Consider the following 26,684-nt stretch of genomic DNA (forward strand, 5'->3'; position numbering starts at 1 on the left):
TCTAATTTGTTGGGTTTCTAGTTCCTAAATATAGAGTGTTAAATTCAACAAACGTACATTCAAACTACGACTTCTTTAGTAGAAAATCGCGAATAAAGTAGTATTGTTCGATATATATACAATACATATTGGTCCTACTTTCGTTTATAATCTATGCGAATAATTGCAACCAAATGGTCAACGATTATTGTAGTTGTTAAAAAAATCCAATAAAACTTATACAATATAAATTTACGGTTACCTATTTAATATAAATATCATCTAATCAAACAGACGAGTAACAGATTATAAATTTATTTATGAAAAATATAAAATTAAGAATTGTTAAATTTATGATTATTTGTTTGTTGGAAATAAATTCTGTTTAATTTATTCAGAATTCACGCAACATAATGTTAGTTTTTAAAACGGTTGATGTTTTTTAATTAAGGGTATAATTTTAAAGATGAGAGCCCGATGTTCCATGGGGTGATTAGGATCCTCACCTCTTAATATTAATTAATACATCTACTTGCTTGAAAATAATCTACATATTACAAAATAACTTACTAGAAACAGACCACAAGTGTTTTGCTGAATGACGATTATAAAAGCACTAAGTAACGAGTTCAAAAAGGGAAAATCAATGGTTATACATATTTTTGATGAAAAATAAAAACTTTTGTCAATATAAATGTAAATTTAAAAATTCTTATCACTGAGGGGTACAAAAATAACTTAAACCTACCCAATATACATAAGAATCGGCCATGCCATTTCGCAGCAGTTGGGTTACAAACACTGACACGAGAATTTTCTATATATACTATACTTTTACATATACTTTTATATACAATATATACATATATGTATATAAAAGTCGCATTTACCAGTTAGAGGTAGCCTAGACCTTTCAAACGCTTTCCTGGACTATGTTGTAGTAAAATAAAATAACTCTCTAGCTCTATTTTGTCGCCTTTTTGTTTTATTAAGTTAAAGTTTTATTAAGTACGTTTTCTATTAAGGCCAAAAATAAAATCCAAAAAGAAAAGAACTAAGCATTTATTTCTTAACACAATGTGGTCACGGGAAATGCCCATTGTAATAATTCAAACGTCTCAGAGGGACGATTTTAAATTAAAATAACTGCATACATTTTTATAAATGTAAATTTGAGAAATCGATTACATTTTGTAGATCAAACCAATTAAGACTAATTACTATATTGTGAACACAGTCTACACGTGAAGTATTGGTTTTAGAATAATCCATATTAGTATAAATTTAGTATTTAAAAAAATATTCTAATTTTAAAAAGTACAAGGCAGCAAATTAAGATCTTAATTAAATGTCTATGTTTTGTAATGCCGCACAAGTTGTTACAGAGTTTGATTTGACGATCAAAGTATATTCAAAATGTCTTTTCAAAATTGGTGTGCGCAGTAATATACCTTAATGTCAACTTTACAGTTATTGTTCGATTTATAAAATAAATATTACATGATAGCCTAAAGGTTTATTGTGGTCTAATGAAATTTCGAAAAAAAATACGATTAAAAAAACGCCAATATGTATTTGTATTTATAAAAGACAATAAAATAAGCAAATACGTGACCGACCTTGACATATTTGTTTGTTATAAAATTCGCTGAGTCGATAGAGATTTTCATATTTCAGCTATTCAATTCATACTTAAACAATTGTTCAATGAGTTTAAATAGTTGCCAGAAATGTTATGTGATATTTTTTTTAAATTAAGTATCTCCTTCTAAAATTTCACTGAAAATCGTTCTTAAGTTTAATTTATAGGGTTTTTATATTCGTTTCTAGTTTTATTGAACCAAATGCAATCAACCCGATTTTCTTACAAATAATAAAAGATGTTTTTTAAACTCAAAACTCAGGTTATTTGACTCAAAAATTTCTTACGTCTTAATTTCTGTCAAAAATATGTCTTGCACTTCTATTATTTATACTTGCTATACATTTAATAGAGTAGCGTTCAAGTCGATTCTAAAATAATAAGAGGCGTGTTCAAGGCAATAAATCATAATGCAATTAGCTGTACTTGATAGCAAATTCCGTAATTACATTTAGTAATATAATTAAAAACATCATCATTATTGCAACAGATTATGCTAATTCAGTGTAATATTTAGTCTATGATAACGATATACCTCGATTATAATCTTAAAATTCATATATTCGCTCTAATAATTATTGCTACACTATAGTGGAAACTGCTGGTTTGTAAAGTTAGTAAAAATTGCTATTAAGTAATCACTGTAAACTGAGGAGTCGGTGTTCATTTGTTTTACAAAAAATATTTTATAAATTAAATACAGAGACATACAGTTTGCGACCGTTATACATTTCTGTGTAGATTAAATCAATACTCCTAGTTAATTTATACAATATTATTAATTTGAAAGCTTTATGATTTATAAATAAACAACTTAATAAATTAATGGTATAGTGTATGACGTTTTGCTAATACACATAATATATTATGTAAAGCAGTTGCAGTTCTTCAATATTACGGAGATGTGGCGTCATTTGTTACGCAAAGAGATTAGTCTTATGATAAATGAATTATATTGCACTTCGCAGACTGCATAGATGCCCTGATATCAACAGTAGTTGACCTGAGCAAATTCGCTGTCACGTCTAAGCATTAAGATTTTTAACGAACTCTAAATAATTTTAAGCTTGATATGTCGAGGTGAGAAAGTAATATTTTAAACAGCCTTCAAGTCCTCTGACCCAAGAAGCGCCGGATCTATCTTTGTATGAAAGACAAGCTGTTAAGCTGTTTAGTTACTTAAACAAAGCATTCCTAGAAGTTTCCCACCCAGCTCCGTTCATCATTGTTACTTCAAATGGTCGGCTCGGGCTCTTACTGCATTCTGGGAAACCTATAATAAGTCATGTCGTGTAAAACATGTCACTTACGGGACCATGGAATACAGAGGCGCTTTAATATACATCTTGCGAGGTGCGTGTATTGAACAACTAAAAGATAACGCAGTTTATATATCCTTAAAATCACAAACATAATATTTAATACAGTTTATTCATCCTCTTAAATCCTACATGTATTAAAAATACACAATTCAAATCTAATCCGTTATCTGTAAACATTTAATTTACATATTTTTTAATCCTTTTAAGCGGGCAACCCTACACGCGGGTAAAACCGGTAGCGCGATCCCACGATGGAAATATTTTGTGTGTGGTCAGCCGCGGCTCACTCCTCGAAGCCGTAACATAACACCGATTCGTACAAGATCCTGATTTGTTAGCCCACCGCAAAATTACATTTCAATTTAATATCGATACTTCGCAATGTATAGGAAACCGCAACGAGCGTATAGTAATGGAGTATAGGCCTCAAAGGGCCAACGTCTAAGCAAATTTCATCTATAGAAACTATGTTTTGTACGGGTTGTACGTTATTTGTGCTAACCATTAAAGCGCCGCGTGGTCGCAGTCAACTGTGTTACGTTGATTTAAAAACCCTTAACTAACAATAACACTTGCGAGATACTCGTGATGACATGGGTATAAGTTATGAAAATGTTTAATAATAAAGTAACATTCTGCTTCAATATTTTTTAATACTGTTAATAACTTCAATATCAACTAGATAAATAAAGCTGGTTCAATTCCCAGAAACAATAATTGGAGTTTAGTCCCTTAACCCTGGACAGATAGTCTGCGTAAAATTTACGCATGCGTTTTCGAATAATTGCTCTATCTTTCTAATTAGCGCGAATCCATAGCTGTGCGTTTAGGACATTTCATTCGTGGTTGGGAGCTGCCGCGTGACGTAAGTGTCAATAAGGTAAGTGCCACCGATTTTGAAATATAACGACCGCGAGAGTCAAAATTACGCATGATTATCTTTATCGTGACTTTTATGATTTTGGCTTATATGACAGTTTTAGTACTGTTTTAATACTTTATATTATAACTAATATTATAATTTCATTTTTAAAGATATTGAGGCAAATATATATCACAATGGGGAGTATCAATTGAAACCAACACGAAATCCTGGCCGCTCTTATGCAAAGTGATGACGAGCTTCCGTGTGAGGACACCGACAGTGAAGTAGCGGACCACGTTTAAAGTTTTCTTTTTTTTTAAGTAAAAATAAAGGAGTTTAAAAAATTATCTGCTGTATTAATTATTCTAATATATGTGTATATATAATAACATACAGTTCATTAAAATAAACTATTAAACCTAGACCTACAACTAATTCAAATTCTTGCGTAAATTTTACGCATGATTATCTTTTCCGTATTACAAAATATGATTATCTTTCTAGGGTTAAAATATTGGATGTAAAATAACAAGCTAGATAAATATTTAACAAGGAACTTGATAGTTATCCTACGTCCTCCTCTGAGGTTCTCAGTGATGTCACGGTTCGCGATTATCCAATAGCGGAAGTAAGTTCGATGCCTTCGCCGGGTTTGTAGCAAACAGTTGAAAGTGCGATCCAAAGCATATAATACACGCGACACCCATATTAATAAACCAATGGTGCAATATCACTGGCGTCTCCAACAATTAGTTGTTACGTAACTATTTTATCAAATACCTAAATTTTTATATAGATTATAGTTTATCCCTTAGTAATCGTTATATTTGTGCATATAGTTTTTGATTTTCGATTTCATGATATTGAAGAACAAGGCTAGTGTTTTTTACTTATAACTATTCTCAAGTGAATTGTTATGGAAAATATTCACTATCGTAATTTAGCTCTAAGTATGAGTCCCGAATGTAAAATCCGATACATTCACTTACTGAAGTCAGAAGAGGCCTTGACCCTGAATATAACCCTAATAATCTGATGGTAGAGAATCTGTAGAATATTATAAATATTATACTAGTAGCACTACGTTTATATTATATCTATAAAAAATTAATAATGACGATATATAAGGAAAAAATATGAATGAAAATCTTAATATTTAAATGTCCCTTAGTAAAATCAAGGGAAGCAAAGTTATTTGAATCAGTTTCGAATAGTAATATTAATGTTGCCATTTACTAAAGTACCCAAGACTAGTAGAAAACAATTATTAAAAAGACAATTAATACGGAGTTAAGTAAAAACTAATCATTCAAATTTCAAACATTTGCCTAATATCGCTTGGAATTCGGATACTGATAGCGCCTGGTGTGTTCATTTAAAAAAGTTATGGTCCGCTGCTCTTCTATGATGTAAAATTACCTTACATTGGTAGTTAGCTTAGTAATTATAAATACAAAATATTTTTCGATTCTCTAATATGAATTTGTACTTCTCAACAAATATGTTTTCATTTAAAACAATCACTTAAATTAATAACTTGTAGTTTCACCGCAAATAATTAGATTAGACCTAATAGACGAAAAATACGTTTAAATAGTTCTTTAATTGGTTTATGACGGCTCAAAATAAAATATTCGTACTGTAGACACATGTCTGGTAATTATTTTTATCATTCATCAAATCATCATGTGTAACAAAGGCTATGTTGTATGTCTAATTCGTATGTAATAATGTCTAAACAAAATTCAATTACATACTAATCCTTATTTTTGTAGCTGAATGTTGGTCAACCGCATTTCGTATTACTCAACGGAACAGCGACGATGCTTACGTAACATTTAAAATTAGAATAGAATAATGCCTAACGATTCCCGCACAAAGCAGTGTCAACATTTCGTACCAAGCAGCTATATATTATATTTTCACTTGATTTGATAAATAAAACCATTACCTAAATTAATGGAAGGAAATTGCACTCAATATTTATATAAAAAAACTAGCAGACTCGGCCAAGCGTTGCTGTGGCTAAGATTTTTGTCATATTACATAGTAGTAAACTATTCAAGGGGAACGGTAGGAGAACACCAGTCATGGGGACCACCATGCTTTTTTGGTGGTTATGCCATTAAATTGTAGCTTATGTGTAACGTTGGTACTTTCAACACAGCGCCCATCTGTTAGAATTGTGACTATCAAATAATAAACAAATATTTTGCAATAAAATAATATTGCGGGTATAAATTGAGATGTAAGCTATCCTATCTTTTAAGTTGGATCAAACTACATACGGTGTGCAAATTTGATTGATATCGGTTCGGTAAGTTAGGAGTCCATAGCGGACAAACAACGTGACACGTAATTTATATATATTAAGATGTATTTCTTTAGTCCACCTCTAGAAATGGCTGTTACAAGCAGTCTTAATAATGTGATAGAATTAACGAAGAGGTAACGGTTTTTTGTGTCCTAATAGCAAAAGCAATAATGTATTCGGGTTAATCGTAGTATCAGACGTTAATAACATCATAATAACTTCAGATAAAATATTTGTCGAAAAATATTAATTTAAATAAAATTTTGTCGGCACACCTTATTTGGAAAAGTTTTTGCCAAGTTTTATCCAGGTTTAGGTATTTTTTAAAGATATACATAATAATTATTTTATACTAAATCTAAGAAGACACTTTGCAAGTATATATGTCCATGTTTCTCTAATATATCGTTTAATCTATTCTCAGGTTCAAAATGAATACTATTTGCTAATAATATTTTTTATTACAATTTAGCCGTTATTGCTTTTGGTCAAAATGTATTTAAAATCAGAATAATGATGAATCAGTATTATATTACGGACTCAGTCCTACAAGTCTTGTCCCAACACAGCTGTATGCGAAGACTCGAAAAAAGTATAATTTTATAGCAAACCTCGTGACGTGCCTTTGAACACGACTGGGGTCGTTGCAGTTCAAGTGCTGGGCCATACCTACTGTCACGACCTGACAAAAACAAAAAATAATTAATTTATTACCAATTCTAAATTCTAGCCCTGTTACTTGTTTCCTAATAATAAATATTGCCATAAAATTAATTTAAAATAAGGACATCGTGATTCGAGAGTCACATTGAAGCTCTGTTATCTGGTAAACCTGACCTTCGAGTAAAATCCACTGAACAGACGAGAGATATTGTATCCATGCGGCATCATCTCATTTTCTAGTAATAGAAAGTACTACGGCCTACAATCTCATGGACTAGATTTTTTTCCTAAATGACAGCGTCTGTATGCCCTTAATTTCCCCCGAGCCTCCATAACTGCCTTGATAACGCCCAAGGCCAGCTTTTTGCGTTCGTTATTATAATATCCTTTACCTTGCTAACATTCTACCGCTTCTCTCGTAACTAGGTGATCAAAAGAAAATATTTTTGTAGAGATTTACTGGTACTCACTAATAGTAATACTTAGGATGACACTGATTTATATTATTAGAATAATTATGGCTTTGTATGGAATTTACCTGTTTTCGGGAATTAATTGGTAACTTCTGGTATCGCAGGTCTCGAGTTCGATTTCCAGATAACCTCTTTAAAGCACAAGAGAAACAAGACTGAAACTTTTTCTCTTCACAAAATTATTGTCAAACACACTTTAAAGCATACAATTTTAAAGGCAGACGCCATGAGAAATAAGATCCCCGATTAGGCATGGATCGGGCAGGGGCATGTCTAAGCATATTTTATTCATTTATGCATGCGCTTCAAATGACTATCAATAGGAATGATTTTTAAACTAACTTTATAGATATTTGATTACCGATGTCACCTAAATAGTCGTCAAGTCGAAACACTTATTTCTTTGCTGGGAATCGAACCTAGAGCGTTCAAACATTAAGCCATTTAATATCAAATAAAATGATTAATTTCTTCCAAGTCGTTTGATTCCTGGTCGATGTCTCCAATCAAAGGCGTGATGAATCGTAGAAACAGGGCGGAGCGGCGCAAGCGCGGGTTCAATGACCTTTCGAGAAACCATTTCCCGATCAGAATCTTAGGAATACCTCAATATAATATTGCTATCAATTTTCTTCTATTACAGTATAGCTGTATTATTTTAATAATACAGCTGTAATATATGAATTTATACTGAAAATTAGATTTATTTACGAAGATGTTTAAGGGTTAAGTCATACTTTCGGGATTACGGAATACGAAGGCTCCTTGGCTAAGTGATAAACGCACGCGGTATTTGCAAGGAGGTCATGAGTCAAAACTAAGCCCCTCGCCAAAGAGCAGTAACATGCTTTAATAATCCGTGAAACAAACACAGAAAATAAATTTGTTTAATAGATATTTACGAGAATTTATTACGTTATTTGTATAACTCCGTTCTGTTTTACACTCTGCTCGGCACTGCGAACCAAAATGTGTCTTGGGCTACAAATCGAGAAACTTCCACCGCTCCCTGTCCACGTCCAATTAATGGCATTCAGCTGCGAAGCTGCTTTCGAAGTTGACAACATTTTAATATTGTAAAATTTGTTGAAAATTGTTATAAAATCTGTAGTTCGATTTTAATGTATTCGCGATTTACTATTTATTACTTCGATTTTAAAGTAAGCCAAAGTTAGTATTATAATTAAAAATGCCCGTGAGTTTGTAATAGGCCAGTGATTTGACTTTCGCGAAACTAAGCATATACTAATTATTATTTTAGAAAAATTGGTCCCTGTGTGGCCATAATCTCTTTGTAAATAAAAACTACGTCTAAACTGTCAAGGTTAGCAAAGCAAAAGCTATATATCGGACTAACGCAGGCTTCACTCTTTTGTCCTTGTTCTAATAGAAATCGCATCGTTTTCAATTAAATCATTTAGTGCTTAAGATTTATGGAAAGATAAAATTAAGAAGTTATCTATTCGCTAAATAACCTTGGCAGCTTGTTATGCATTATTTCGAACAATTGTCTGAAGCTGAAGTAACATTTAAAAGGTTTTTGCCTAGTAAAGATTTACCCGTAAATCTGAACATATTTAAATAGTAATCAGTTGTAATTGCGACATCACTAATGCCTTTATTATGAATAATTGTGTAACTTTGCTAAGATAACAATAGGGGGAATTATAATAACTACGAACGTACGTTTCTAATTGTACCATCGTACATATTATTAATCATGTCATTCAATGGTTTCACATGTAATTGTAGATAGGTATGTCGCGCTGAAATAATTATAAGCACGTAATCTTTCAAGGTCGCTACGACTGTCACCGATGAAGTTGTTGGAGACAAGATGTCTGTTAATTAATAAACCCTTGATTTTTATCTATATTTATGTTGAGATAAGCAGATACCGCAAAACGCACTAACTTTACTTTAACCAGAATCCAGAATGAGGTCACAGATTTTATTTAAAAAACGTATACTAAAATTTCGCGATCCTTGTCTGCGTTATTCGCATGAATCCGCTCTGAACGTTTCAATGCTTTGGCAATTTCCTGTGCATCTGCGATCATCAACATTTTCGTACTCTTTAAAACTAATCATAACATCAAAGCATCTCGATCCTCGCTGGCAGGCACGTGCTGCTGTAAAATGAATCTCAGTTCAGTATATCGCGGTCGCGTAGCTACAAAACACTGCTCCAATTTGCTGGAAACCCACGCATTTGTCAATATAAACACCGGCTCCTCAGGTTATATCTATGTAAAGTGACGTAAACAATGTGATATATATTTCGTGATAAAATGATTGAATTAGTGAAAATGCCAGATACCAACGGTATAAATGGGGCTCTAAGGGACATAGGGGCGAATGCTTTCGTTTGTCGCGTGCAATACTTGAACGACTTGGATCCTTTCAACGAGTATAATGTTAGACTACCGACGAGACCACTTTACCACACTTTCAACTCGTTGATACCCCTGTCGTATCAAATCGCTGCCGTACATCGATTACTGCAAGCTCCACACAGGGTAAGTGCTCACAAACTACACCTTACCACCTTACTTATAGTTATAGTATAGCTATTAAAAACGTTAAAGTATACACTAGTCAAGAAAGTAATTGGTAAGTGATACTTTCGATATTGAATACGTCATCCCCTAGAAGGTTCAAACGAAAGAAAATATATGTGTTGTTTTATATATTGTATACTTGGATAGTACACGCAGTCAATAAACTGATTAAACATTAATTCAGTATCTTTTAACTCATAACTAAAGTACCTTTTCGTGTCTTTCTGTCGAATTGTGTTTACACTGTGATGAAAGTAGTACGAGTACATTAGTTAAAACGCGACGATTACAATTATAACGTTTTTATGTATAAATGCCTTAAAGCAGTGTCTCCCAATGTGGGGACCATGCCCCCAGGGGGGCAGTCGAAATCAGCTACATATTACACAACGTGGAGACGTGACACTGAAGTCAAACCAAATATAAAATCTCTGTGCAGTAAGCATCAAGCACAAGGATCTCACTTAATAAAGAAAAATCTTTATTAAATTCATTTAGAATTTGGATTTCAGTTTTCCATATGTTTTGAAAATTTATTTATTGTGTCGTTAACAATTTCCTAGTGATGTCTTCCTTAAGTGAACAAATTTTTTTTTTGAATATATTATTATGTATGTTACATGGGGGGGGGGGGGGGGGGGGGGGGTTTAAGAATTTTAGGTGGACTAAGGTGGGGCATGGCACAAAAAACGTTGGGAAACACTGCTGTTTAATGCATTTCTCTGTCAGAATATATTTAATTGAGGCCTGTAGTAAGTTTATAAATGACACTGTAACGTGTGTGTTTATTTTAATAAAGTATCATTAGTAATACAACTTAGTCATCGTGGCAGCTAAAATTATCTGTTCTAAATATTTGTTCGCTCTCAGGTGAGAGTGGCACGTAATCGCGCACGAGGTAAAGTCATCGTTTGGGAGAATAAACAAATGCAATTTTGCAAGCTAATTCTACAAATATAAGCTACGGCTAAGTATATATATATATATATATATATAATATATATGCTATGCTATAAGTAGGCTACACCTAGGCTAGGCTTTTAAGGCAGAAACTACTAAACAGAATATTTATTTATATATGTCAGCCTACGTATCGACATCGCCATGATAAAACCAGGGCTTTCTATGATAGAGAAAAATTAATAGATGTTCAACAAACCCTTTTGTGGTTAACAAGAACCTAATAAACCAAAGGCTAAATCAATCAATTCAATTTAATACACTGAACTGTCTAATATTGAATTAATTATTGAATAAAAACATTGCTTTCCGACTAGAGCTTGATGAAATAAAAGAAATTTATCAAAAAAATTGTTGTTATTTCGACATCACCTGACATTTAGATAGCATCCGGTCTTGTGTTTTGTTTTTTTTTTTTTCAAAATTATTACATGTTTATTAAGGATAGGGCACATTCAAAAGAATAACGTCAAACAAAATATTGTGTTTTCACATAATCCCTTTACAAGATTAAGTTTCTAACGAATTTACTGGTTTAGTAATAATACAATTAAAATATACAAGCAGAGAAAGAAAAAAGCCATCCGTACATTGACCATGCGCTTGTCTAGATTATTTCTCTATAAAAAGTTATCAAGGCCATTCTTTTACAATCACCAACTTTGTGTCTGATTAATTGGAATAAAGTAAACATGTTTCAAGATAGTTCGCAGATGGTTCGCGATCTTTAATCATTTCTTTAAATACAATTGTGACGTCATATTAAAGATAGGTATTACCAATCTTAAAACGGGTGGGCTACATAGCGCGCAAGAACAATTCCCGATGGACCTGAAAGCTCCTTGAATAGACCTTGGCAGAACATAAGAACGCCTAGCCGATCACAGACGAGATAGATCGACGTCATCACAAAGCATGCAGACGCAATGCCGGTCGAATAGGAGAAAAATGAAAAGACCTCCTCGGTCTTCGTCCAAAGATGGACCCAAAAAATGGCTGATAATGATGATGAATCCAATCTAAAGTAAAGCCCAAAGTAGTAGTTTAAATCTTTATGAGACTATACAGTATACTGCGAACTCTGAGACATTCATTAAGTTAAAGATTATTTATGTCATTCACTAAAGTTCTATATCTAATCGTAAGCTTTGATCTTTTGTAATCTAGTCGTTAACAAAGGCGTTAAATTTCGTAGCTGAGTTTCACTTTAGGTACATTATTATAGTTATTAATCTATCCTTAGAGATATTGTAATGGATTATACGAGTACAGCTGTATGGTAATAAAAGGATACCAGAGCAAAATTAAATTTATTAGTATAAAATATTTAATTTTTCGAATCTACTTGAATTTATTTGTTTGGTTTACGGTAGTTACTTGGACGTCCTAGGATTCAAATATATCCGTTTGGACAGACCACATCTTACCTATTGCAAAAATTACCAGGTTTTGTAAATGTATCTACATTTACAATTTTGTAAATATTAAAAGATAAATGAGGTTTAACCTAAAAAAATACTTTTCTACGTGGCTCATAAGATGAGACAGACAAGTGTCAAACGAGTAACGTGTACCTTGTTACAAAGTTAACTGACTCCGAATAGTACGCGGTATCAGGGCTGTCGCAGAAAGCCTTTTTAATAAAGATGAAAAATATATCATATGTATTTTACTATATAACCAAAACATTTTTTAATAAGAACAATTTCTAAATATTATAGTATATGATTTCATCTTTGACAATCGTATTCGTGGCTATCCAAGCGACGTTCATTTATCTATATTTTATCCATGCGAAAGCGCAATTGCTTCGGGTTGTACACAGCGCTCACTTGCTCGCCTTCAAAAGCCTACAACATGCCCAGTTTTCATTTATAACAACATCGTTTATTTTTCTACTTACCCCATTGTAAGTGTCAATTCAATAGTATATATAAAAATATAATGTTGGTTTGTGTACGCTTCAAAAACTCAAAAAGTTCTGCCCTGGGATTCTGTAACTCACTTTTCGAACTCACACAGCGTTTTTCGCATCGGCGGTCGCTCTCAAATCAGTCGTGAAGCAGTCATTTTATGATTTGGCATTCTGAAAAGGTGGGAGCTTGTAGTTTATTGTTTATCAGAATGCCAAATCATAAAATGACTGCTTCACGACTGATTTGAGAGCGACCGCCGATGCAAAAACCGCTGTGTGAGTTCGAAAAGTGAGTTACAGAATCGCAGGGCTGCACCGATCGAGCTGAAATTTTAGCATGATATATAATCCGCATCAAGGATTGTTTTTATATATTTTTTGTTTATAATGTTTTCTTTGTTTTGTTTCTCATTTCTCAACCATTCCATCACAATGTGCCACAGCGAAGCGTGGTCAAGTGGTTTCGAGAATGGTTTTGTATTTAGGATGTGTGAACAACAAACTCCCAAGCGAAATTAGAGTATTATCACTAAATAAATTCAAAGCCCTCGTTAAACGGAAATTAATCAATAAAGCGTTTTATAAATTTGAGGAATACTTAAATGATCCTAATCCTTGGGATTGATTTGCTCCAGTTCAAACAATTTGTATGACAATACTTGGCGATTAAAAAGAGTGGCGGAAAGTTTCTTGCCAGTTCTTCTTACCCGCTCTACGCCCTTGACTTGCGAACTGGTAGTAAATGTAAATTTACAATTAATTTAACTTGACAATTCAAAAGTGTACTTGGTTACCCACTTGAATAAAGATATTTTGAGTTTGAGTTTGAACATAGCACATCTGTCGGTTCCGATATTTATATATTAGTTCTACACCATCGGTAAACAAATAACACAAATAAATAATGTCGTCAAACATCAAAAAACAGTCGGCGTCCCTATACAGACAATACATGAATTACGGCCTGCAGCAACAAACCGGTTTCATACATATACACACAATGCATATTATCTTAAATGATCTGCCAAAGTGTCAGTACCATCATTAACGAGCAAGTAATATTACCGTTAAAACTGAATCTGGTCTATTTTGCTAGGATGTGTGAAAATCTTCACTCCAAACTGTTAAAGAGTCGTTGCTACAACTTGTTGACAGAATCTACTTAAGAAAACTTTGTCAGATTCTTCGCTACTACGGAATTGATTTTTATAAATCGTACACCGGTAGAAAGCACGAATGACAACCGTGGTATCTAACTCTGATTCCATGCGATCCAGAAATTGAATTTTACATATTGTGCTTAACTTGTAATCAAAATTAGAATCTGGGGTTGAAGTAACCAGATTCTGTACTAATAATAAGTAATAGGGTAAAAAATATATATAGCTAAAGGCCGATTTACATTATCTTAGTGTTTAGGAGAGTGCTTTAGGATAGTACTTTAGTTGAAACATGTAAACGCTACTTGCTTTAGTAAACGCTACGCTAAAGAACTTGCCTTTCAAGTTGTACTAAAGCACTCTCCTAAACACTAAGATAATGTAAATCGGCCCTAACGTCCGGTTGCTACATCTTCGAACTGACAAAGATTGACTTCCAAATCTTTGGAACAGATTTTCAAATCAAATTATTGCCGAAACTAGTCATTTGATACACAAAAAGAATAATAATTTTCCGTATCGGGACGAACTCTAGTAACCGTCTTAGTTTGATCCTGACATCCAAAGATTCAATTGTCTTTTTTTAAAAACTTAAACTTTTTCTGAATTCAAAATAGCCTAATGGCTTAAACTCTTTTAATTCTGCGTAAATAATTACTTGTACTGATGACCATTCCAACAAATTAATCTATTTCGTGGTTTATATTACCATTTATTGGGGATTCCACTAACAAAAAACGTGTCATGACCCAGATGTTCCATTATTAGCTTTGCAGAGCAACCTATTTTACTTGACCTACAAGTTCTTTTAAATATTTACAGTAACTGCTTAGCCTAGAACTTTTAAGTCCCTTATGTTTAAGACGTTTGCTGACTAACGTTAATGGCGCTACTGCTAAAGGAGAGATTCTCAACATTAAGCAACTTATTAATCGTATTTACTAAGTCATTGTTAAATTAGTATTACTTCGATTATATTTAAACGAACGTGATGTATGTCTTTCTGAATAGTTGCCACAATCATTCTGTATGAGCTTACATGAGTTATGCCTACGATACGATTACATCTGTAAGAAAATGTTTCATGGTTCAAATGTCTGTTGGGCACTTTTATTGGTACGAGGTAAGGTAGATAATCAAAAAATCCATAAAGTTTTTGACATTAGCAGTCATAGTTCGCTCTGTCTTAACTCTGAATGGCATAGGGTGCCTGTAAGCAGTTAGTAGGTACACTTACAAGAAAAACAATCGATCTGTTGAAAACCAGTGCATTCTTCAACTATCTACTTGGATTAAGATATACTAAATGTATTTTTAACTACGTCTACGTATTGAGAAAGACTGACGTAATGTTAGTGCTTAAACTTTACCAACTTTATTATACCTTTGTACCAACCCATGGAATAATGTCACAAAAATAAATATGATAATGATGGACAGATACTCATTCACTAATGATGAAAGTGTTATATTAAATTATAAACATAATATTTTATAACAAGTAAATTGGTGTAGCAGTCAAAATATTAATTCAATGAAACCAATTCACACTACTTCGAATGTGCAACGACCCAATTCTAAATATAGGTCTACCTTTATAATTAAAAAAAAAATTAAAAAATTTACATACAATTTATTTACAAGTTACACAAGAAACAAATGCCAAACATATATAGCGACAAGTAGTAAAAAATAAAAAAACAACGTACATTCGTGCATGCTAAAACGACGTGCTGATTTCCACACTATCAGTTCTGGATAAATGCCAATAACGCCCAACTTCTCACCTATATCGTATTAACAATGAATTCACGTTGTTCACGTCTAATAAACGACATAATTATTCAATAATTTAAAAATTATTCAATAATTATGTCGTTTATTAGAAATCTATGAAAATAAATTTTGAAAATCGTTTTGGAAAACATTTAGGATTTTAGGATTAGTTTTGGATTACAGAAAAAATCCATTTAATTATCATTATTTTAAACATTTTCTTCTATAAAATACAAGAGGTCTATATTTAAGGAGATATTATAAATTTAATGAGAAGTACAACGTAAGGTTTAACGCAATCACATTCTCCTTAAGTTTTCAAGAGATGCCGCTTAATAATGATTACCTGCTTTCAGTTGGATGATGCCACTCTTCAGGTGTTTAAGGACGGTGACTATGGACCTTATTTAGACCTTGATCTAACTTTAGCTGAACAAGATGAAGAAATAGAAGGGCTACAAGAAAGGTAGATTTTAATAAATTAATAACATTATTTAGAATAAGTCTTACAGTACTCAGAGTCGACCGTTAAATGATCTCTAATTAGGTTGAGCGAGTTAGTTAGTCATATCAGATTTAAGATCAGTTGGGGGTAGTTAGGTACCATTTTAGCCTCCGAGTGGTACGGTAAAAGTACGATGTGCCGGATATTGTAAAACTATCAGATAAGATGATCTGACCATGATGCCTGAATTAAAAAGCGAGTGTACAGCCTCTTAGAAAAGCTACGCCTTAAAATCTCTAGCGTGAAGAAAAATGCGTAGAATCGAAGAGAACCAACTGAAGCCTGTTGCGCCTCAGAGGTAATGACTGGGTCTGTGGTGAACATTTAGATCTCTGAGTACATTTGTTAATTTTGATATCATAAAACTAACTATACCTAGAGGTGTTCTAAATGACCATATATACAATATAGTATAGGTAAAATAGCAGACTTCCTCGTCACCCTACTATCAAACAATCAAACGCATCATAGTCCCCACGACGCAATATAATATAATCATCTATCAAATTATTCTATAAAGTATAAAACCAGGGTGTCATATTTTTTAAATTATCTAGCGATGCGATTTTTATTTAGCATTTGCGAGTGTTACTTATAATAGATAATTATTATTATTAACTGTTATTTTATTTGTAAGAATAGGTGTAACCCGAAAGATTAAATGCAATTTGACGTTATCTTTTATTGTGTCAAATCTATCAATTAATTCACGATTATAACTACAATATGTGTTACCTACGGATATTACTACTTAAAATTTTGGTTTTTTATTATAACAATGATTTTGTTTATTATAACTCCACACTGCGTGTGAATTTTAGTGTTGTGAACATTGTTATGGAAAGTATTGGCTTGCGTTAATGTAACAATATGGAAAGTATGGAAAATCTAGTCGTTAGAACTATAATTGTATATGAAGATACCGTTTTTGCTAAGCAATTGAATCGCAACGAAGACGAATCTTAAAGAAAAACGAGAGAGCATCAACAATGAACTTGCACTATACCGCTTAATACATAGGTTGTTTGAAATAAAACTATTTGATTTATTAATGAATTGGACATGTATTTTTTTATATATTTTGTATACCGCGCATTTTAGAAATCTTCTATAACTATTTAGTACGATTTTTAATTAATTTTTACTTCCTTTTACTAGTTGTAACAAGCTATCTTACATCAAATATCTCTGGTTAGATTAAAGAACTTTTGGATTAACATAACAAAATTGTGTATAAAATTTATGAACACCATGTTATATGGTTTAAGTAAAATGAATCGAAGGTTTTTTTTTTCGATCTTCACACGAGTAGTAGCGAGCATCGACTATAGACGTCATTTGGCTCTAAAATACTGTTTAAGTAAAATTGTTTTTTTAAAATAGAACCTTTTTTTAAATTCGTCATCCTGGCTGTAGACAGTGATGAAAATTGTGATTTCGAAGATTTTGATCAGTTTATAGATCTGGATGAAGAGTGAGTGTTCATGTCGTTTTGTATATTTTCAGTAGCGATTTTGCACTACAAATATAAGGTGTATTTTTTTAATCTTATTTTATTTGCAATACAAAAGTGTTAAGCTTTCTGCGAAGATCTTAATTTTTTTATCATAGAACACTATTGATTTTGTTTAGTTTTTGTTAGGTAATAAGGCTCCCTTGCGTGCGTTTTTGCGAAAGGATTTAATGTTTTTTGACAATAAATAAATATTTTATTTTTAATTCCAGTCGCAAAAATGCTTTGGTACTGCGCACTCAATTATCGGTACGAGTACATGCTATCACTGGTAAGTAGTATTATTATTACATAACCTATATAAATATGCCTAAATTAATAAAATATGTAATATTAATAAGTTAAATAATTAGTTTCCATTTAAAATTGTGTTTATTGATACTTAATTTTAAACCTCTAAATTGGCATAATAAATTGACACAGAACAGATAAAAGCGACCACGATTGATCCGAAGGATTAATGTTTTCCTACCCGCGTCGCAAAAAATGGGTGGCAAAATATGATGCGTTTTTTTCTTAAGACTTACATAATTGATGTTGCTCCGATTTTTTTAAGGATCTGTTAAGGCGTTTCTAGATCATCAGCTCTTTGCTGCGGCAGAAATGGGGGGTAACTTAACATTTTATAATCTTAATTATTGCATCATTCCCATCAGATACAATTAATGACGCTGATATGGTAGAGCCATCCTCCAAAACATTATTAATGACTGATATGTATTTAATACAGTATGTATTACTTTTAGTTCTAGTTTCAAATCACGGCTGTAGTCAATGGACTTCTCTTTTTATGTGCGCATTTAACACACCTTCGTGCGGTGAAGGTAAACCTCGTGAGGCCTTAGACTTAAAAGTCAACGGTGTATGTCAGTCACAGAAAGCTGATCATCTATTTGCCTATAAAGAAAAGAAAATGATCACGACATCGATGCAGAAATTTGAGGCCTAGAGTATAACCAAGGTTATATGTGATTGAAGTTAAGGTATATATGTGATTTCTTTCATTTCAGAACGTCTTCTACATTCCCAAGGAAAGGACCTGCGGCGGGCTTTGTTTGCCGTGAAGCAGATGTTACAGTCTGATAAGGACTTGGTGCATGAATTTGTGGCTAATAATGGCCTTGATTGTCTTATGCAAGTCAGTGCGAAGGAGGATCAAACTTACCTTGACTACATTTTACGAGCCCTCGGACAAGTAAGCAAATTTCTATATCGAGTTTATCTTTTCTTTCGGCACAGATCTGCGATTCGCCGAAAATGTGTTATCGACCAATCGCCACATCAATGTCAATTTTGATATCAGTTTTCCTTCCCTACTGTTTTACTTCCTTCTCTACATATTAATTATTACCAATTACTTAATGTGTGCAGAATCAGGATAAAATGTAGTAATATTTTATTTATTAAATATAAAAATTGTACATAATTAAATGAAAAGGAGGGCAACTGGCGCTTTCGAGCAATCTCTTCCAGGCAACCATTGTGAGTAAAGAAAAAAATGTATTAAATTCGATAAGGTAGGCAAGAAGTGCAAAAATACATATTACATATAGTTTTAAGAAAAAAAACTAAACCGGAAACAAAAACAAACTAAGCAAAAAAGTTGCATCACTTGTTTGTTTAATAAAATGTATGTTTAATTTCATGGTGTACAAAATATTAAAATGAAATGCTCGAATACTAACGTATTCAATTTTTACAGTTCTAGTTCGTCTTATTTTCTCTCCAGTCAGCATATTGTCATAATATAGGTATGATTTTGTATCCTTTGGAACCGGTACTTTTTATGCGCAGTTATACGAAACATAGGTCACCTGCACCGGTCCGACCAGAAAGTCTATACAAAGTTTTCCACTCCATCAAAATTATCTTTATTTATATGAAATTCTACATTCAATATAATCTCGTTTCAGATACTCATTTATGTGGACGGTATGCATGGAGTCATGAATCATAAGGGGTGTATACAATGGCAGTACTCGTTGATTTCAAGTAATTTCCGGCATGTGGTCAAGACGACACTTAAGCTACTTTCTATATTCGTCGAATACACTGAGGGCAACAGTCTTCTCCTCATCGATGCCATGAACGTGGTTGAAAAATCCAACGGCAGATCTCCGTGGTACAATGTCATCAAAATTCTTCAAGACTTTGATGCATCGGATACGGAACTTCTCATATGTGCAACTAGTTTAATAAATTTGTGTTTAATAAATATACCAGATAAGGATACGTATTATGATCAAGTAGACGCCCTTCATGACCAAGGGATAGATGATATTATCCAGTTCTATATGTCCAGACAGGGCACGGATTTGGACCTTTTAAGGCAACTACATATATATGATGCAGTTCTGATATACGAAGATGGAATGGAGAGTGGATCAGCTGTGAAGTAATAATTTTATGGTTTCGTTTTTAGTATATTTAATCCCACTAGATGCGTAATAAGTATATGAATTAAAAATAAAGTAGCCGCGTGCTTTCAAAAAAATTGTACAAAAATGATCGGTTTAAAAATAATAGTATATACAAAAAAAAATCCTAATGTATTGGTCGGTCTCCATAAATGCACTTAAACTCTAATATTAAAAACCTCTAAACAGATTTCGTGGTTGTTTTCATAAAATATAGTCTCAACTCGACGTATTATTTTTGGTTTGTTTGTTTTATGAAAATGGGCTTGCAATTAAATCCTGTTAAACCTGAATTTTACCAACAAGGGTGCGCAATAACGACATTTTTTATTAATTACCATAAATCTTGGCTATAAACAACTAAACATTCTGTCATGTATTTTCAGACAGTTGGATGACTCAATACTAAAATCTATAAGGAGAAGAAATATTAACGTCACAAATGACTTCCGAAAATCTAAAAGATACCAAATGAAAGAGAAAGGTAATAACTTCAGAGCATACTATTCGTTTGGTTTTTGCATGCATATAAAACAATTAGGAATAGATATCGCGTTATACAACTTAGAGCGTACTTAATCTATTCAATGTAAATTATCTAATTGCACGTGTTAATATTTTTAAGTGTTCGATTATGGCTTAATAATTAATTTTTGCATTTTCACTAACATCAGCAGACCAAGGTATGTTATCTAGTTTGGAGTGTGAGCAGAAAAATATATATTCCTTACGAGCTTCGAGTTCCCCGTCGCTCCCAGAACGTAAAGAGACTTCATCTTTACGAAAAAGGCGAGATAGATGCGCCAGGCAAGCGCATCACATTCAACAATTAGAGCTTCAAAGTAGCTCCAGTGAAATTATCAATGCCCTATTTCAAATAAAGGGGAACAAACTCGAAGCTAGCAATGATTGCTTACCCAGAAATACACTTTGTAACAGCGGAGAAGAGAATGCAGAAGACCAAGAAGGCACCTCGACCCGGGACAACTTACCGGATGTATTAATTAATGGTTTGTTCGCTAATCGTTGTTTGTGGAATGTTTTTGCTGTAATAATTTTATTCTCTGTAAAAACATCGTTCTCTTGTACCAAGTTTTGTCTAGTCTTGTCTAGTTCTGTCTAGTCTTTTGCTTCTGTATCAATACGAATAATATTAAGTCAAACACGTACTATTAACATATTATATTATGCCCTTATATAAATATAGTTATAACTTCTAGAGATCACATGTTATTCTTAAAATTCATGTAGGCAATCTGTACCGATACATTTATGTCACACAGTGTCTTACTACACAATACTAAAATGATATTACTATCAACAGGTAACCAAAGATATACATCGGGTCTACAACAGAGAATTGAAAACGGAACATTAGGTCACACTGTAAATCCCGTTGATAATTTATCCCCTAAGTGGAATAAATTTATTGACCCTACAATACCGGAGAAGGACGATAGAGGAGTTCTCTTAAACAGGGAACATAGTATTAAGGATTTAGCGCAAAGACTGACTAGCCCAATTCAGCATGTCCAAGAAGAGAAACCGTTACTTGTATCTGATATGGCCGGAATCGTTTCAAAGGCTAAAGAAGAACTGGCCAGATCTCAAACCAAGGGTAGGTTAATAATAAAATGTATACCTACACAATAAGTTAATAAAGGAAAGAAGTGCAACACATCTGATAATCTGTACATAGATTTAAGAGCACAACAAGGAAAAACATTTTTAAAATATAAACTAGAAACATCAAAAATGTAATTATTAATACATAATATAAAATTATTTAGATAAATATATACTATTATGAAAATTTCTAATAGAAGTAAAAGTTACATTTGTTACTATTGAGTTAAATTTCAAGATAAATTTTGTATCTTTATAATGTCTACTTTATGATATTATACTGTTTTCTTTTTTTAATTTCCTAAGTACGATATGACTACGATCAAACAAACATCTTTCAGAGATCGTTAAAACTCCAACTAAAGAAAAATGTCAAAAAACAATGGAATTTAATTTGGAAATAGTTTCGGAAAAAGAATTAAATTGGGACGAGGTGAGGAAAGCCTGTCGCCATCGCGATTTTCAACTATGTGATCTGGATTTCTCTGACCTGCGCGAGGATTCAGATGACGAAGCAAAGTCCGTGGTGATAAAAATACAAAATGGACCGCCACCACCACCCCCAAATATGCCTCCATCATTTGAAGGTCCACCACCGCCACCAGTGTACGGCCTTAACGAGATAAAACCTCAAAATTTAAATGAATCCGATTCATCTACCTTGAAGAAAAATAAAAAAACATTAAAACTATTCTGGAGAGAGATCCACGAAACCCCAGCACCAACGATGAAGGAAGATCACTTCATATGGGATGATCTTCCTAAAGTAGAAATCGATACGGCCATGTGGGAACATCTCTTCGAGACGAGGCCAAATGATATTAATTTTATGGTAATTATAAATATTATTAAATAAACTATTCTATTTGAATTAATGGTTACTGGTTCCTAATTTGAATATTTTTCTTTTTTTTCATGTAATCACTTGGATACTCAAAAATATAGGAGGTAAGAGAAATATTTGCAATTTGATATAATTTTATTAAAAGCTTTTTAAATTGTTAATACATCAAAACTATTCAATTTGTCTGTTAAAAAATCATATTCTTATTTTATTTATTAAATTTACAGAAAATTCAAGCAGAACCAAAGGAAAATCTAATTTTAGATAATAAACGATCTACAGCAATAAATATAACAATGAAAAAGCTCCCTCCACCGCAAACTATCAAGGCAGCTATTTTAAAAATGGATGTTACAGTTATGGCGCGTGAGTCTATAGAAAAACTCCTCACAATTCTTCCTACAGAAGAGGAAAAAATTAAAATACAGGAAGCGCAGGTTATTTTATAATAATTAATTAAATTAAAATTAAACGTGTTGTGCACAGCCACGTAATACACGTAGTGCTCAAACTTCATTTGTATTCTATTCTCTTGTTTAACCTCTCTTTGGGTCCATATGATAATAGCAATACAGGCACAGACGTTTCCCGTACATCTTATTATTTGCAAAAACAAATGCATATTTTTTTTTAACTATTATAGTTGTATTTGTACAATTCATATGTATCGTTTCTGTTAATTAAATAAAACGGTCTATGTAAGCTCCAATAAAAAATTACAAATTGCATAAAATATATGAAAAAAAATAAAAAAAAGTTGTAATGTTATCTAAAACAAACCATATGGTTCTACCACAATAAGTCCCAACTATGGTGGCACACGGACCCCATTACAACACGAACAAAATTACACCCCAGCTCAATTACGTGCTCTTATTTAATTAAAGTAAATCTTTACACCGTGAAATTAACACTTGATTGGACAAATATATGTTGAGATTTGTACACGCGTTTTCTTAACATTTATATACTTATAGAAGATAGATTTACATGTCTGTAGCATCACAGAGATTATAAGAGACAAAAATAAAACTAATTTACAATTTTATCGATTTCAGTACTCGAATCCGGACTTGCCTTTGGGAAGCGCTGAAAAGTTCCTGTTAACCCTCACATCCATTAACGAATTGTCGTCCAGGTTAAAGCTTTGGGTTTTCAAACTAGACTTTGATAACTTAGAGGTTTGTCAAACAAATATTTTAATGATTTTATTTTTTGTTCGTGTCCGTTCATATAGTTATTCCAACCTGGGTCACTTGAAGCCCCTTTATTGTAAACAGAGACTGTATTATTGATATTGAAGGCCGTGCGGTTAGATACCCTGATTACCAGCTAGTAATGAGTAATTATGAATATTAATAAAAACTAGCGTCGTTACAACCCTAAGGCGAATGCTACACGCTCGATATTTATCGTGATATTTGGATCGTGATCCAAAATTACGACGTGTAGTACATGCGTATCACGATCCGTGATACGGATCGCTGGATTTCTAGAAATCTAAAAATCCACGATCCGTATCAATTATCGTCGATAAATATCGAGCGTCTAGTCTCTGCTCGATATTTATCGCGTCAGTATTTATTCTGCCAGCGATGGAAGAGGACGCGCATATATGGAGGCGGAATAATATAGAGAATTCATACTTGTATTAGAAACATTACCTATAAGTATAGGCTGATTTACACGTATTAAGTTGCCAAGTCTTAACTAAATTTTAAGTAACCGTTTACACGTAAAAATACTAAATAATTAGTTAAACTCATTTATTCGCTCAAGATGGACGACCACAGAACAAAATATTATAGGATTTTCTCTTCCTGATTGGGGATTTACTGTATTGTATGCTCCAATACATGATTGTGAAGGTTCTGGGGACTCAACGTAATACGTATTTGAAGAAGGCGAAGGAGTAAAACGGCTACTATTATTCATTGGGGAAGGGGTTCTACTACTATTCATTAATTGTTGTATACGCATATCGGACAAATAGTTTTGGATATGTTTTTGAGCTTCCAGCGCCGAAAGCAAAAGCATAGCTTTGCAATGACTCCGCCAGCTTATGCTTTTCACTTAAATTTAACTAAATTTTGCCTGTCCAAACGTGTCAAGTGATTAGCCACGCCCACCAACTTAACCGAAAAATAGACAAAATTCTATTCTACCTTGTTTAGTTGCAACTAAATTTTAACTTACAACTTCTTACTAAATTCACTGTTTACACGGGTTAAGTTACTTAAAATTAAGTTAATATTTAGTACATTTTTAGTCAACTTAATACGTGTAAATCGGCCATATGGGACACCTCAAATGCAAACTAGGCAAACTACCGAAAATAATTTAAAAAATAACAGATTTGAAACGATCTGGTGCTGCAGCGGAAAATGTTTACAATTCAAAGTCTTGGATATTGATGTATATCAGCATATACTGATAATAATAATAATAATAATGGCAACGCAAGCTTTCTTAATATTGTTACTCATATTGTAACACGAAATGTACGAGTGTACTCAATGAAATTTACCGTCGTACTGACGCGATTCGTATCGAGTGTGTAGTATACTAAAAAAATACAAGATAAATATCACGATAAATATCACGATAAATATCGAGCGTGTAGCATTCGCCTAATACGGGTTGCAGACCAGGAGCTAAGCTAAGTTAGTTTAGCTTATCTCGCATAGCTAACGCAGTTTTCCATACTTGTCTGCAGACCGCAAACTATGTGAACTAAGCTATGAGAGCTAACTAAAATATGCGAAGCTAAGTTAGTTGTGTATGCCGATGCGCAGCTGCACGAGCTAAGCTAAGCCCCTCCCGCTACCCCGCACACCCTTTGCACATCCTTCGCCACACTGACTGAGCTTTGGCTTAGCTGTTGGTGTGCACGCTATTTATTTCTAGCTTAGCTTAGCCTAGCTTGCTTGGCATAGCTTAGTTTAGCCTTGGCATAGCTTAGTTTAGCCTTGGCATAGCTTAGTTTTCGGTCTGCAACCGGCTTTAGAGTCTGTCCCCTTAGATTCATGTATCTGGTAGGTGATCAATTGATTTTTCTAATAGGCAAATAGATGATCAGCCTTCTGTGCTTGATAAAAGATGCTTTCTTTCACTAGAAGGACAAGTAGTAGTTAAAAGCGTACATATACAGAAAGTGCATCAGTGCAAAACCCGGGATGTGACATTGAAGCCAATAGGACAACACTGCTTTGTTATGAATATACTTTATATGCATGTATATATTCTTCATTCTATTTAGTATTTGTTATAACAATAAAAGACATTAATTAAAAGGAGTAGTGTACGTCATAAAAATTATATGGTATAGCTAAATATTTTTACGTTTTGTCTACAGAAAGAAATTGCCGAGCCTCTTTTGGACCTTAAACAAGGAATTGAATTATTAAGGGCTAACCGGACGTTTAAGATAATATTATCAACGTTGCGAGAGGTTGGAAGTTTTCTTAATGGAACGCCAGTGAAAGGCTTTCGGCTGGAATATTTGACCAAAGTTGCTGAAGTGAAGGATACCGTTCACAAGCATTCACTGTTGTTTCATCTGTGTGAAATGATAAAAAATAAATTTGAGGACACAACGGACTTGTTCAGCGAAGTAAGATATTGTTTTATATAAAAGCCGCTATTAGGCCACAGTTATTTAAAAAGCTGTCAATAAGTCTTAACCTAAACACGCCGATTTAATTGATGCGAGAAATTAAATCTACCGGTCCAGGGTTGAGTTTATCTGCTATTTTTCGTAGGATTCGGGACGATCCTGTTTGTAAATCTGAATTTCATTAATGATCGCGTTGAAATTGGATTTGAGTATGGGAGCGTTCAAGTATTACGTAACGCAATTTGGGGAGAGTCTTTTGAAACGTTACAGTGCGTTACATGGGCGGGAGGGGAGCTATTTAAACAACGCGTTACGTAACATTTTTTATTTTAATACAAAAACTGGGGGATTACTTACAGAAAAACGTTATGGTGCGTTACATGGGGGGGAGGGAGCTAAAATCTTAAAAAATTGCGTTACGTAATACTTGAACGCTCCCTATGATGATCGAGGCTTCCAAACACGGGTGCTTGTCGTAACTGTTTATCTACAATTTTTCAAATACTATCATTTATATCGAAATTACCCTTATA

General features: G+C 33.0%; 1 protein-coding gene and 1 long non-coding RNA gene across 6 annotated transcripts in view; both read left to right on the forward strand.

The window, feature by feature from the left end:
• The window catches only part of LOC125062286 (FH1/FH2 domain-containing protein 3), a 44,632-nt gene that overhangs the window by 15,041 nt on the left and 2,907 nt on the right, over nt 1–26,684 (forward strand). Inside the window, exons 2-13 of one of the 5 annotated variants that reach the window (XM_047668085.1) lie at nt 9,498–9,777; nt 15,987–16,096; nt 17,861–17,919; nt 18,659–18,843; nt 19,562–20,043; nt 20,452–20,549; nt 20,740–21,075; nt 21,390–21,683; nt 22,033–22,524; nt 22,761–22,972; nt 23,594–23,716; nt 25,891–26,148. In XM_047668085.1, coding sequence (XP_047524041.1) covers nt 9,550–9,777; nt 15,987–16,096; nt 17,861–17,919; nt 18,659–18,843; nt 19,562–20,043; nt 20,452–20,549; nt 20,740–21,075; nt 21,390–21,683; nt 22,033–22,524; nt 22,761–22,972; nt 23,594–23,716; nt 25,891–26,148 — 2,877 coding nt within the window. In that variant the 5' untranslated portion in view covers nt 9,498–9,549. Of the gene's footprint in view, nt 1–9,497; nt 9,778–15,986; nt 16,097–17,449; nt 17,610–17,860; nt 17,920–18,658; nt 18,844–19,561; nt 20,044–20,451; nt 20,550–20,739; nt 21,076–21,389; nt 21,684–22,032; nt 22,525–22,760; nt 22,973–23,593; nt 23,717–25,890; nt 26,149–26,684 lie in introns of those variants that run through there. The other 4 variants (XM_047668087.1, XM_047668083.1, XM_047668088.1 and 1 more) reach the window with 4 other exon arrangements.
• On the forward strand, nt 3,676–4,153 carry LOC125062287. Its single transcript, XR_007119228.1, has 2 exons — nt 3,676–3,823; nt 3,979–4,153. It is a non-coding gene; the product is annotated as an uncharacterized LOC125062287 (long non-coding RNA).

The sequence above is a fragment of the Pieris napi genome, chromosome Z, assembly GCF_905475465.1.
Source record: "Pieris napi chromosome Z, ilPieNapi1.2, whole genome shotgun sequence".
Classification (NCBI taxonomy): Eukaryota; Metazoa; Arthropoda; class Insecta; order Lepidoptera; family Pieridae; genus Pieris; species Pieris napi.